The sequence below is a fragment of the Maylandia zebra genome, linkage group LG13 (assembly GCF_041146795.1).
Source record: "Maylandia zebra isolate NMK-2024a linkage group LG13, Mzebra_GT3a, whole genome shotgun sequence".
Taxonomy (NCBI): domain Eukaryota; kingdom Metazoa; phylum Chordata; class Actinopteri; order Cichliformes; family Cichlidae; genus Maylandia; species Maylandia zebra.
The window spans coordinates 716,681-731,455 of NC_135179.1; the positions used below are offsets into that span (position 1 = coordinate 716,681).

Below are 14,775 nucleotides of genomic sequence, written 5' to 3' on the forward strand. Positions count from 1 at the left end.
CTTTTTAATCACTTTGAAACCAAAATATTTTAGTTAATGTTTTTATTGTTCAAATAAACAAAGAAAGAAGTGTTACCCTGCTGCCCTGCTGCCCCGCTGCTCGGCCAGCTTCTATTACTGTGAGCACCAACTGTTCTCATCTATCGCAGCTGTTACACTTGTTGCTACTGTAAGCGAGCTGGATCAGAGCTGATCGAGGTCTGCAGACTGTAAACATTAGATTGTAACACTTACTTCCATGGCTGTAGTTTCTTGCTTTCTCTGAAGATCCTCATACTCGTGCAGGGCTGTGGGGAGCAAAGGGTGCCAGTAAGCCATCGCCATCACTCAGTCACAGTAAAGAGCTCCTTTCATCTTCAAAGAGCCCAGTGGAAGCTTCTCTAGCATGTGATAATGTCTCATCCAGTCACACTTGTGTCGTGTCACAGGACTATTATAGCACGCTATTTTGAATATAGTACCGTCTAAATATAACTGGCTTGCGTGCACGTAGTGCAGGAAACTACCTTCCATAATACATGTGTAGATAAATTGTGCTAAACCAAAAAAATGAAATAGTCATTCCACCCTGGAAAAACTTACCATAACATTTGTGCTCATGATGACTGCACATAAACATCTGACCACAACTGTACATTACACTTGTTAGAAAGCTCGTTATCACACAGGTAAGGAGTTTGATTCACTTTCTCTTCGTCGAAGCAGTACACCGTGAACACGTGAAAACAGAGGGAACGTCCTCCTTTTCTTTTGTCCCGTTAATCAGTCACAGAGCTGATTGCACATTATGCTGAGAGCTAGCTTGACGTAGTCACAACATTATGTTTTAACTTCAGTTATACTACAAAAAACATGCCTCAAACATCATTATGCATCCTTACTCTAACACGGGCCAGGTTATATTACTGGTCGTAATGATTACACCAACTCCATCGTCCCAGCTTGGACTGTGCACTTTTCCCAAATAAAAAGCTGTGGGTGACTACGGACATCACAGCCCTCCTCAAGGACAAGAAGAGGGGCTTCAGAGCGGCACCAGAGAGAAGGTGAGAATGTTCAGGGAGTGTTGAGGGACAGGATCAGAGAGGCTAAGGACAAGTATAAGAGAAAGCTGGAGCAGGAACTCGAGACAACGGCGTGAAAGAGGTCTGCATGAAGGCCATCACTGGACTCAGGCTACCCAACTCTAAACTGGACTCTAAAGGTGGTGTCAGCCAGGCAGATGTTGTCCTGGACAATGCTGGATACCTCCAGGTTGGCCTACAGTAATGCACAGACACCAAACACGTTTGGTGGACGTTTAAACAGATATGTGTGTCTGTGCGCTGAACCTGTACAGTTTATGGATGCAGGCTTGCATTAGGTAATAACTTAGCACTTCTCTTTTTAAAATATGGTCACGTTTGGCTCCAAAACGCCAGAATGACAGAAGCCAAAATCTTGACACAACAGTCTTTGAGATGCACCGTCTCAAAAACAACAGTGACAACAGCCACGTTTATCTTTGATATACAGTCATGAGAAAACCAAAGTTCCCACAGGACTCCATCCAGTGAAAAACTAAATACACCCTAGCTTCTTTCATAAGAGTTAGCAGTTAGCAGCCATGTGGGGCTAATTAAATGCACTTAATTAACTGATGATCAACTACTGTGAACACTTTTTTAATATTATAATATTATGTTTTTGCATTTGTCCTTATTCCACAGTGACGGTGGAGATGGACAGGAAAGTAGGAAGAGAGCGAGGAGCCCAGCAGAGGACGCTGAGCCCTCAGGCCACCTTCACAGAGTCGGCTTCTGATTGACTGGTCAGACACATTTACACCAGTGGAGTACTGGAGGTCATTTAGTAAGCCTCTGGCAGCACTCGTCCCGTTCCTCCTTGCAGATGCAGATGCTGGTCCCATCAGCATCTACGTTGCCTTCCCATTATGAGAGCAACGTAATGGTGTGCTGAAAGAGGCGTCTTCCAGTCAAGTGCTCTGTAGGAGTCAGGTTAGACACGCCTGTCATGCTGCTGTAGATACCTGCCTGTCTCCTGGAATCGCCCCCATGCTCCTGGGACTGTGCTGAGAGAGACCAGACTTTCTGGCAATAGCACATATTTATGTGACATCTTAGAGGACTCGGACTTGTGCAGTCCCTGTATTGTCCTCATGCAACAATTAGTGACACTGAGCCAAGCAAATTCAAAGTGAAAAGAAAACAGTCAGAAAAGAGTGTCAGTGGATTCCACCTGTTCAACCAGTTGTATTTGGAGGGCTTGTCTCACTAACCCTAACCGTCTAATGTTAATTTCATTAAGACCAAAGCTGCTGAAACTGATCAACAATCCCCTCTGCTACCTTTCATCGCTCATCCAAGTGACTTCTTCAGTCACAGCCGACTGCAGATTACAACACAGAGCGAACACCATCCCCACTGACACAGCAGCCAGGGAGGCAGAAGAACATCAAGAAGGCCCCGAGTAAATGTGGTTATCCCAGCTGGACGTTTGTCAAAGCTGGGAAGGCTCCTAAAGAAAGCTCCAGCTGATCCAGGAGAGAAGGACAACCGCTGCCTAAGAGAAAACCTGTAGTGATCCTGTACGTGTCAGGAGTATCGGAGCAGCTGAGACACATTTTTACTAAACACCAGGTCTCTGTGGCTTTTAAACCCCAAAACACGCTGCGCCAAAAACGGGTCCACCCCAAGGATCGGGTCCACCCCAAGGATCGGGTCCCCCCCAAGGATCGGGTCCCCCGACACAAACAGAGTAACATAGTGTACGCTGTTAAGTGCAGGAGGATTGCCAGGATTTATACATCAGGGAAACCAAACAAGCTCTGGCTACAACACAGCAGAGCCACCTCATCAGGCCAGGACTCTGCAGTCTATGCACACCTACAGGCCAGTGGACACTCTTTCAATGATGAGCATGTTCACATCCTGGACAGGGAGGAACGCTGGTTTGAGGGCGGAGTCAAGGAGGCCATTTACATGAAAAGGGAAAGACCATCTCTGAATGGAGGAGGGGCCTAAGGGTTCATCTGTCACCATCTTACAATGCTGTGATTGCAGCCATTCCCCAACTCTCTGTCAATGGGACTCATGGTTATTGATCAGTGTTCATGACAAAGTGCATATTAAAGATCAATGACCTCACAGCCCATTGTTCATTCCTTATACAAACTGTTAATAAGGTTGGGCAAACCTGCATGTGGTGACTGAAATAGTCACTGGGATAAGTGACGAAACATTTCTCCCACTGGGAACATTTTAAGTTTCATCAAGTTGCCCAGTGAGCCACGACAGTCAGCAAGCGTGCAAAACCCAGAAGTAGGTCATCTACATGGATTATCCTGCCTTCATGTGTGCTTCTCTTGCTGTCTCATGCTTTACATAGAATGACACGAGGGGTCTTGAGTTGGGTCCAACCTCTTTTTTTCACCACAGGCTTGATTTAAGATTAGCTGTCTAATCCACAGGCCACGTTAGACTGTGGCAGAGTTGTTATGTCAAGCTAAAGCACACTTACTGTACACACCTTTGGCCACAGAAACAAAACCCTTAGAGAAGGCAAATAAGCAGCTATGTGATAACCCAGCCCTCAACACTGGCCAAGCAGTAAATCTTAAAGACGCTCTTCAGGATCTTAAACTGCTGGGCTGTGATGTCACTGCAGTAAAATGCAGCGTTACTACTGGAAACACTTACAGGACCAGAAAAGAAACTTACCCTGATTCGACAGCTTTGTAATAACATGAATTCTGTCGAGTTCCTCCGCAGCCATGACAGAAATCCCTGTCCAAAGTTCAACAGGAAGTGTTCTTTCAAGACACACCTGCCCAGGTGGACACAGCACGAGATAAGAGTGCAGCTGGGAGCATTAGGGCCACATTAGGAACAATATCAGTGATTATTTTGAGAATAAAGTCGGAATGTGCGGATCACACTTGATTCCAGACGAACTGCCACGGCTGTTGCATCCTTTACAACAAGCTTAGTGTAGATGGCTTTATGAAACACGTGTCATGCAACACATCCTCTTTATTGTACGAGGATGGAACCGCTGATAACCTTGCATCTGCCATTCTTGATTTTTAGTTCCCAAACACTTCCTTTAATAACTTATTACTCCCGAAACGTTGGAGTCTTGGCTCTTCATACAGTAAAGACACAGAGGATACAAATAATCAGGCAAAACGTCAGACACCACGTGACAATAATAAACGTGTCATTTCTGTCGGTAACGTCACGACGCTCGTCTCTCGCTGCTTCACGAAACGTCACTACTAGCATGTCTAGTTGATTGTATTTACACAGCACGATTCATAGATACAAGTCAAAGTGCTTCACAATAAAACCAGAAATATAAAGAATAATATGAAACTATGAAAACAGGACTTGAAAGCTCGTCTGTGTAGAAACGTCCTTTCCACGGACACCTTGGCACATTGTTTGTGTGGTTTTGTGCCAGAACAGGAATCATTTCCTTTGTAGCACGAGTTCACTGACCGAGGTTGTTTGTCTCTGAACAACTAGAATCTCCACTTTGACCTCAAAAGGATTAAAAACAACAACAAAAATAATAACAGCAATAATAAGCCCGGCTCATCAATATTCTGGCACGCGGACGTCAACATTAAATATAGAAATATCAACAGCAGAAGAACGATGCTGTTTACTTTGTATCCACTTCAGTCACGATAAATGAACCGTGGCGCCGATACAGTGAAGACAGCTGCGCGGTTTTTCTTTGCAGATTAATTTTCCATTCAAACACATCCTGTAAGAATTCAATGTGAAGCAACATGAAACACAAAGCCTTCATTTATCCTTTGCTCTTCTGGTGTGCAGCACATTGTATCCTGTAGCAGCTCCACACAGACGGATGACGTTAGCTTAACTGTCACACTGGCTCATCTGATGCTAACAGCTGATGAAGGCAGTGAGGGAGGACACTGGCTGTGTCAGCAGAAACTGGGAGAGCTGGTTTAGAGTTCACAGCTCTAAAAAGAAAGGATGAGGGAGCCTTGTAGTTACATATTTATACTTTTGTTACAGCCGCTAACAGATATGTTTTTGTAGCTCAGATGTTGGCAGCAGGGGACAATGATCCAGGACACACAACAAAGCACCGTCATATAATTTAATGTAAACTCACAGAACCATGGTTGCACAATAAACAGTTTCTGCAGACAGATGTGATTTCTTTAAAATACACTCACTCATGTTTTTGCAAGACAAATCAAAACAGCACAAAAATGTAAATGCAGAGAAGAAGCAAGAAGGTCCAGAGGGCAGAAGAAAGCATCCAGGTCCACGTAACACGGAGAGCAGAGAGCGCTGACCGTCCTTAAAACAAACACCGGTGCCTGTACGTGTTTCTGTACAGTTACTAAATCATGAAATAACATCTTTCTGAGAACATGGTGGCATCATCACGGGTCTCTACAGGAAACCTTTTGCTTTGCTCTCGTTGGGCTTTATTTGATAAAGAAGATATCTTGATATATAACAGCACAATAAATAAGGACTGATTAGGATACACTTACTCTTTACTCAGACACTTTTCATACACGAACACACTACAGTGAATCTAAAGGAGGGGGTATTATTACTGAGACATGGAAACGGCCTGTTAGCAGAACCAGAGCATGGTGACGTGTGCCTCAGTGACGAGCAGACTCTCGGGGGTAAAACTCTGCCAGCGTGCTCTGAGGAATCCTCTTGAGCATCTCCTTGGGGAAGATTCGCAGCAGCTGCCAGCCGATGTCTAAGGTTTCGTACACCGTCCTGTTGTCGTATGGGCCTGACACACAGAGCAGTCACAGTTAGCAAAACACACCAACACATCCAGTGTTACAACTGCAGTAACCTTACATGTAGCTTTTATCAAAGGTGCAGTTTTTAAAACAGAAACGTGATGCGAACACAATGAAAAAGCCTCTCAGTAAATTCAAATGCATTTATATAGAAACAAATCTCCACAGCAGTCGCCTCCAGGTGCTTTATACTGACGGTATAACAGTAACACAAAGAGCACGTCAGTCACTCGCTGATTAAACACTGACATGAGGAAATTGAACGTGTGGTGCACTCCACGACGAAGTACTCTGGAGAACGTCATACACCTTTTCATCGTGCTCCCATTTTTATTTTAACCCAAGCTCAATTTCTCCAGACCGACTGCTGAAATGATCAGTGAGAGCTGAGTAACCTGCAGCGGTCTCAGCCCCATCACTCACATCTGCAGAGCCGCCTCCATACAAACTGTGACGTGTGTTTCCCACATGCTTTGGATACTGCTGTCGGGATGCACAGGAACATTCCTCTCTGCTACACTACTGGAGTCTATTAGTGTTGAGAAGAGGAATAAGGCTCTGTATTTACCAAGAAGATTACGCCATTTTAACACATTACTCACTCAAAGAGAAGAAAAGAAGGAACCCTCACAGATCAGTATTTTCCAGGAACAAACGTAACCTCAGACATACAATAAATGCCAAAACAGCTGCAGGTATTCGCAGCAGAGCGCTCTGACAGAAGAAAACAGCCGTAGTTTCATACGTTACATGCTGATTACAGGCTGACCTCACTGCTGTGAGATAATAACTACATATCTGTTGTTTACTAAACAGTAACAATCTTACAAATCATATTCAAAACAAGTAACAGACTGCACTGTGACTGCAGTGCAAACACTGAGCTGAGCTTCACAGCAGGGTCCAATGGACCGCAAGCACAGCTGATCCAACGCACGAGGCTGACAGGTGGTGATCGTAAAGACGAACCACCGTGCAGCATCCGTTTAAGACCTGAAGGAACAGAGGAGCACCTCTGAATGTGTCCCCAAGTGCAGTCACAAAACCCCCCAGCACTACGAGGAAGCTGACACGATGGAGGAGGAGGGCCGAGACACACCTTCAAAATAAAGGCCCCTAAGATGCTTCAAATATGTGGAACTTAAAATAAAAGCTATCAGTTAGTTGTAGCCGTTCAGCGTGCCCTGCTTTCCTCCTTCAGCTCTTCTAACCAACCTTTTTATAAATACTTGAAACTGACGACTGAGGCTATAAACTGAATCTAATAAAGGTGTCAGTGAGGTCGCAGATGAAGGAACGTAGGAGAAAACTATGTGAATAAAATGCTGTAATGAAATGTTGTGTTCTTGTGTTCCTGTTACACAGTGTGATACAAAGCTGCTGTCTGTCGGTGTGCAGATCGCTTTTCTTACCCTGAGCAATAAAGTTCTTCTCAAACTTCTGCAGGAACTCCAGATACAGCAGATCATCCGAGGTGAGCGCCTCTTCTCCCACCACGGCCTTCATGGCCTGGACATCCTTACCGATAGCGTAACAGGCATACTGCAGACACACACACACTCACTGCGTGAACTATTACTGCTGCATACCAACACTGCTGCCCTCACACACATTATTCATGGTGCAACGTGCGAGACGGTTTACCAGCTGGTTTGACACATCGGCGTGGTCCTTCCGGGTCATCCCCTCTCCAATGGCAGACTTCATTAAACGGGACAGAGAGGGCAGCACGTTGATAGGTGGGTAGATCTGAAAGACGTAGGATGAGGTTACAGGTGTTACTGGATATTGTGGAAAAGCACAAAGGGCAGCTGTTCAGCTCCAAATGAGAGAAACAGGCCGGCTCTTTAAAAGATCTGGCTCTGTGCTGTGTCCACACTGCAGCGTGGTTTCTTAGGTCAGACCTGTCCAAACAACTCTGACCAAAGTCTGATTTAACTGGGATGAAAAGTCTGTGTGTGGAACAAGATAAGGACAAACTCCTCAGCAAGCTGTGCTCTAACATTCACAGCTCACAGTCCCGTGTGTCCCTGCTGCTGTCCAAAAACACAGCAGCTGAGGTACAGCACACAGGGAGTCTTTACTGTGAAATGTGCAGGATCATGTAGTTTGGAACACACAGTCTAGCTTTGGTTTACAGCTTCGATCAAAACTTTAGAGGAGACTCATGTCAAACACGTCGCAGGTTGAGGAAAAACCAAACACGTGCAGCACGTGGATCAAAGACTCTCCTTCTGGCAGGTTAGCATTTCCTGTCATACTGACTTTGTCAGACAACATAAAAAAAAACCCACAAAACTTTTCCATCCATCCACTTCCGCTGGAGCCTATCCCAGCTGTCAGAGGGCGAGAGGCGGGGTACACCCTGGACAGGTCGCCAGTCTGTCGCAGGGCCAACACACAGGGACAGACAACCATTCACACTCACACCTAGTGGCAATTTGGATTTTCCAATTAACCTATCCCCACAAGCTGCATGTCTTTGGACGGTGGGAGGAAGCCGGAGTACCCGGAGGGAACCCACGCAAACACCGGGAGAACATGCAAACTCCACACAGAAAGACCCGGCCTGATGGTGGAATTGAACTCAGGACCTTCTTGCTGTGCGGCAACAGTGCTAACCACCGTGCTGCCCAAAAACCTTTACTTAAAAAAAACAATGTTTCTGTTTGGTTGAGTGTCCATCAAACATGAGCTACATGCGTGCAGTGAGCATGTGCTCTCGGTACACAGACTGATTTCTGCAGTGACAGATGTGACACGGAGGACCTGGGCACAACACGATCGTCTGCAGACATCATCAGTTATCATTATGTTAATATTGTTCTTCAGGTTTTGACCTGTGAGGCCACAGGTTCAAAGCCCGGACCGACACATACCTGTCTGTTGTGCAGCTGTCTGTCCACATACACCTGGCCCTCTGTGATGTATCCAGTCAGATCAGGAATTGGATGAGTGATGTCTGTTCAAAGAGACAAATGCATTTGTTGAACTGGAACACGATGACTATGAAGACGTAGCTGCACCAGCACAGAGAGGCTGTGTTACTCCAGAGCAGGGAGCCCTTTGTAAAAGCCAACACAATCACCCTCCCTGCAGTGCTGTGGGGGGGCGGGTCATGTTCAGACAGGAGCAGGCTCTTCATACATGTTTCCATGGTAACTGACGGCATCAAAAATGTCTACTCATTCCACTTTAGACACCTCCTCCATTAATTCAGTTGCCTCATGGGCAGATTAACTCGTTTAAGGACAGGTGGATGACTGACGACCACACACAGGTAGAGACATGAGGCTTCAGCTCAGAGCTATGGCAGGCGGTGTGCTCTCACCATCGTTGGGCATGGTCAGAATGGGGATCTGGGTGATGGAGCCGTTTCTGCCTTCCACTCTGCCGGCGCGTTCATAGATGGTGGCCAGATCTGTGTACATGTAGCCAGGAAACCCTCGACGCCCGGGTACTTCCTCTCGGGCAGCAGAGACCTAAAGGTGAGGACGAGTTGGGGGAAGCAGACAAAGGCTGTAATGAGACATTCCCTTTATATTTGAATCTCATCTGGGAAAAATGTTCAGGTTGTGTCATTTACTTTGGTCACTGGTACTGGATATAGTCTAGTCTTTACTGGTCTCACTGGCCAGTCCAAACACTTTAGACTTGTTACGACCCGGCTCAAAAGCCGCAACATAAAAAAGGAGACGAATACCAGAGTGTAGGTGAAACGAGGTTTTATCTTAAAATGGACTCTCAGGTTGGCTAAAACGGCTGGTGCCACCGAGGCAAAGACTAGGGAGCTCCCTGGGAAGCTTGCCTCAGGTATGCTTTTATCCACACCTGATTAGGTGTGGCCAATTAGCACCAGCTGAACACACTGAGCAGATTAGAGGCTGCAGAGGGACGCAACAGACTGGTTACAGTTAGCCACAGATCTGCAGTTATTTACCACCCATGGGAGGAAGCTGGAGTAGACAACACAAACTCCAAGGTCTGAAACGTTGATGTGAGGCGACGGTGCTGCTCACCACTGTGACCAAGGTTAGGGAATGATCCCCTCCAAGTCAATATGTTTGGAAAAAGAAACTTTAAAAACTGACAGCTGCTATATGAGTGTTTTCACACCTGACTTAAATTTGGTCTGAAACCAATTCAGAGGTTGGCACAGCATCATTCTGCATCCTCGGGTAAACGGGCTGCAACACAGGATTTGGCATTTAAACTGAAGACATCAAATTATTGTAAGACTCAAAACAAAGACAAACACTAGTCTTTACTTCTGCAGAGTCAAGTGATGCTGACTCTTCCATTTCGGTTACAAAAGAGGCAAAGAGCTGATTGGAAATGCTGCCATTCTGTTGGAGACCCTCTACAAAAATGACCAAAGCAAATCTTTGTTCTAAAAGTTCACCGGATTCAGAGCAAGAGGGAAAGAAAATGGATCCTATTCACCTGTGGATTGAAAGGTTGATGGGCAGTCTCCACGATGCTGAACAGCAGAGTCAATGCAAAATTCAACCTTCACGCTTGTGAATGGAAACAGAAGTTAAATGTTAATGTCCCGGCTCTTTGTACACGCTGAATTACCCATCGAGCTGCCCGAGGCTCAGTTGACTATTGGTGCAGACGTACATGTGCCAAGGTTATGAACAGCAAACACACATGCACCCTTTAAAAACCCACACTGTGCTATGCCAACATATTGAAACAGCAAACTGTGCAACACAAAAGGATTATTACGGAGACACAAAAGAGTGAGTTGAGAGGACCCGACTCCTCGCAACAAGGAGAAAGGAGGGCAGTGGGTGTGAGGGGAGTGGGGATCGGGGGGGTCCATTTCCTTTTAAAGCCAGACCTACAATAATGAAGTTAAGGTATTTCCTAGTAGACTGAAGGACACATTATCCTCCCTTTCAGCAGGAGCTCACGACTTTAGTGAGTCTATCACCTTTGTGCTGATGTTGCTGAGGTTTTACACTGGGGGGTGTTGACTTTGTGCCAGAGTGCAGCTTGAGAGAGGATTCAGTATCTACCACACACTGCTGAATATGTGGCATACATACATATATGTGCAGCAGAGTGAGAGAGCAGATGGAAAAGCTGCATGTAAACTGAATGTGAAAAGAATAGGACACAATTAAAAACAACTTCTAGGATTTAACACTGAGAAGAAGAACTCGCTGACCACGTTAGCTTCTGCAGATGAGCCTGAAGGGTTATTCAGCTGATTTATATTTACCTGGGATATGGCAGCATCTCAGGTTTCCTGCACAACATTGCTCAGTAAAGCCTCTGTGACAATGGATATATAATCCACCAACACCCATGAAGGTCTGGCCTTTGTTTTCACTCTCAGAGGTACAACGTGCATACAATGACACAGTGAAAAGCCTCTGGCAACAAATATCAGCCATGGAAATGTGAGAACCTAAAGGTTCCCCTTTTTATGCACAGCAGCATGATGACACGAGTTGATGTTGTTGTGGACACTCCAGCGACACAAATGAACCAGCTGACCAATTAACATTAATTTAAACACAAACAGTTGGACGTCTTGCAATGAGGCAGAAGGCCTAATGCAGAGCTGCTCCCTGATCCTGTAAGTGTCACTGTCCACACATCAGCTCTTTGTCTTCTCCGTGCACCTCGGAGGCTGTGCCAGAAAAATGTGTTGCTATCTATGAGTCGACGTTGTCCCCATGTAAGCAGCGTTTAAGTGTCCTTTGGTCAGTGTTAGGGAATCTCAGTGGTCACTGTAGGCTAAAGAATCCTCGGCCAAGAGTTGCTCATGAGGTTAAGACTCACGTGAAACACCAAAAAACATTTAAAATGTGGATTCGTCCTACCAGAGTCGTCCAAAGACTCTTCAGGTCAGAATGGTAAATGTAAAATTATCAACCTTTCATAAAGAAGAACCAGTAACCACGACGACTGTGAGCCCGGGCATGAGGAGTCGTTGGATTTGTTTAACACACTTATCTGCATTAAAACAACCAAACCAGCAGTAGAGTTAGTGACCTTAACACGCAGGGCCACCGTTGCCCTGGTGCGCCTAACTTTTTCAACCGCATCGCTGAACACCGCAGTTTTACATGTGGGAAACTGCTGTCCACACAGACAACATTGATTTGTAAAAGATTAACTAACAAGCTTGTGCTTAAAGTGCTTAAAGTGCGTTGGCTCTCTTTGGTGATACTGTAGACAAGTTAAACGTAATCATCACATCGGCTCCTCTGACGACCTGCTTGCCACTGAAAGGCCGTGTTAGAGGGGACACTTGGGCATTTATCGCAGCACATAATGTGTTTCCTGGATACACTGTGCTTTTTCAGATGGCTCCGTGTCAGAGCTGGCTATGAGTTTCAGAAGGATCAGGCCTTAACAAAAAAGTTATCAGTAGTTCTTTCCACCTTTTTACCCACAGCTACATCCACTTCTGTCGGGCCGAGGCTGCTCACTACGGCTAACATCATCACTGATTTCTGTAATGCATTCAATTCCGATTCACGAGGTCCTGATTCGATTCAATTTGATTTAGCCTCAGACAGTCAGAAATATTATAATTTGATGGTTTATCAGCATTGATACATGTGAGCCTTCATCAGAGGTGTGAGCATCACAGCAGAGGCCTTTGTGTCAAAGTAACTGAGGATAAAACAGAAAAACATGAAGGGGATTTTCCTGTTTTCTATAGCAGATCAACTTTAAAATATTCTGCAATATTGCATAGTTTTAAGAAGTTTACATTTCTTCAGTATTGAACAGCAGAAATGAGGCTTTCTCGTCCGAGCGGCCGACAGCGCTGTAAACAACGGTAGACTGGAGGGTGATAAACGAATGAATGATGCAGGAAACAGAGATTTGAGACGGGAAACTGTTCTCGAAGCACAGAGAGAGCTGTGCAGGAAGTGTGATTTTATTGTGCTGGTAGCAAAGCAGCAGAAGTCAGAGGGGATTCATGACGACATTTATCAAATGTGGAGCGTAGTTTGGATCTTCTTTTGCTGCTGCTTCAGTGAATTTTGGTTGGAGAGAGATAAAACCTGCAGCTCAGAATCGAGTGCAAAAAAGACGGAAACACAAAGCGCCGACGCATCAGAGTCAGCGAGCTGTCGGCTTTCGGCCCGACGCCGTGTCCGTGTGAGAAAGCTGATTGTGATGCGTCGGGTCCGCTCTGTGTTTACGTTTTTTTCAAAACCTTGAACAGCTGGTCACACCAAAGATTTTTTTTAGTCGCATCATTGAAAAATATGGTCGCACTCTAGAGCCCTGAATACAGAGCATTAGATTAAAACGTTGTGACTCACTGGGATTTGGCTTTTACACCGATGTTATTTTGACAAACAACACCTAAACATTAGCTGAGCCAAAGACAGTAAAGGCAGTCGTACCTCTCTCAGAGCTTCAGCGTAGGAGCTCATGTCGGTGAGGATGACCAGGACGTGTTTCTCACACTGGTAGGCCAGGTACTCTGCCGTCGTCAGCGCCAGGCGGGGAGTGATGATACGCTCGATGCTAGTTAGCCGCAAGAGAAAAGTCAAGATCTTTAGTAGCTCTCAGTCCACGAGACAAACAATTACGAGTAACACACACAGCAGCCCACATGTACAACATCAGCCAGACTACTGCTGGAGATCATTTCTTACGTGGGGTCGTTGGCCAAGTTGAGGAAAAGGCAGACATTGTCCATAGAGCCATTTTCTTCAAAGTCAGACTTGAAGAAACGAGCCGTTTCCATGTTGACCTGAAACAGATGCCATAAGCATTTCAGAAATCATCTCTGGAACATTAGTGGCTTCACAAACTGTGAGGTGTCCTGGAGAGATGCAAGAACGTCTGAAGGCATGAAGGTACTGAAAAGGCAGCAAAGAGCAGGAGCGAGCCATTCTGTCACGAAGGGAACGTGATGTTTGTAAAACTCCTCATAAAGACTTACAGTTGACGTCATTAATATAAACACGTTCATCATCCTCCTTCCTTCAGTTTCAACTCAGAAATGGAAATTCGATCACTGTTCCATGTGGAAGGTTCACAACATTAGTACCAGGCGAGTAGTTCAGTGTCAGCAACGCACACAGCTACACAGACATGTTATTTACCATACAGCACATGTGACTGATGGCTGCGAGAACCACATTCAACCACCGGTCAAAGTTCCTCAGTGGACTTGATGTTATACTGTTAGACACGATGAGCAGTGCCAGAGCCGCGACCTCAGGCACAGTCTGACCAAAACAATCAGAAACACACGACGTCCCCCGGCGGGCCGCGCCCAGGACGTCACGTCCCCCGGCGGGCCGCGCCCAGGACGTCCAGAACTTGGACATATATGTTTGACTTACACCTGCAGTCGTATTGAACAGCGATGGATGGTGAAGGACAGGAAAGGATGATGTGGCGTTTTCCTCTCTGAACTCACAGAATCCAAGTTTGCACTGTGGTGACTGCAGATACTTTATTACATTGTAAGTCTTTTTGAAATGTAAGTCTGTAACTGTAAGAGACTGTAAGTCTCTGGCTAACACTGCCAAATTGCACTTGAAAGCCTCCTCCAGCCTGTGCCGGGCTGCGCTGTCATATCCTCCATGTGTAGCTTTTCCACCACTCTGGCTGCTCCAGCTCATCGTGATCCCTTTGCTTGCAGAGCACGTCAGCACTTCCCCGTGGTCAGACGTCGTTGTTCAGCAGGATGTCCACGTGGTCCAGTAACAGGCCTGACAGTGGTTTAAACCTGCAGCCATGACTTTGGTCACAATCTGAATGACAACATTCATGCTCAGGGAAAGTTTGGTGCAGGCTGTAGTGAAACATCAGCGATGCTCTGCTCAGTGACGTCTGCAGTGAAGCTACAAAGCCTATCAGCAGCCACCCACACCACAACCCCACACCTGTGTTTGGTCTGTCAGTGGGATCCTTTCTGTGGCCCAGCAGCGCTCACAGCAGAACACTGTGATTCGTACACCTTTGGACTCATC

The 14,775-nt window shown here is 45.9% G+C and overlaps 2 protein-coding genes across 3 annotated transcripts in view; both read right to left on the reverse strand.

The window, feature by feature from the left end:
• Nucleotides 1-3,780, reverse strand: part of shtn1 (shootin 1) — a 38,509-nt gene extending 34,729 nt beyond the window's left edge. For both annotated transcript variants that reach the window (XM_076891354.1, XM_024804753.1), the window contains exons 1-2: nucleotides 3,720-3,780; nucleotides 235-287 (exon numbers count right to left, since the gene is read on the reverse strand). In XM_076891354.1, coding sequence (XP_076747469.1) covers nucleotides 235-287; nucleotides 3,720-3,774 — 108 coding nt within the window. In that variant the 5' untranslated portion in view covers nucleotides 3,775-3,780. The remainder of the gene's footprint in view (nucleotides 1-234; nucleotides 288-3,719) is intronic.
• A 1,339-nt stretch (nucleotides 3,781-5,119) lies between these two features.
• The window catches only part of atp6v1ba (ATPase, H+ transporting, lysosomal, V1 subunit B, member a), a 37,675-nt gene continuing 28,019 nt past the window's right edge, over nucleotides 5,120-14,775 (reverse strand). Inside the window, exons 8-14 of the mRNA XM_004572508.4 lie at nucleotides 13,447-13,544; nucleotides 13,192-13,315; nucleotides 9,141-9,291; nucleotides 8,689-8,771; nucleotides 7,454-7,558; nucleotides 7,222-7,351; nucleotides 5,120-5,796 (exon numbers count right to left, since the gene is read on the reverse strand). Of these exons, the coding sequence (XP_004572565.1) occupies nucleotides 5,657-5,796; nucleotides 7,222-7,351; nucleotides 7,454-7,558; nucleotides 8,689-8,771; nucleotides 9,141-9,291; nucleotides 13,192-13,315; nucleotides 13,447-13,544 (831 nt within the window). The 3' untranslated portion in view covers nucleotides 5,120-5,656. The remainder of the gene's footprint in view (nucleotides 5,797-7,221; nucleotides 7,352-7,453; nucleotides 7,559-8,688; nucleotides 8,772-9,140; nucleotides 9,292-13,191; nucleotides 13,316-13,446; nucleotides 13,545-14,775) is intronic.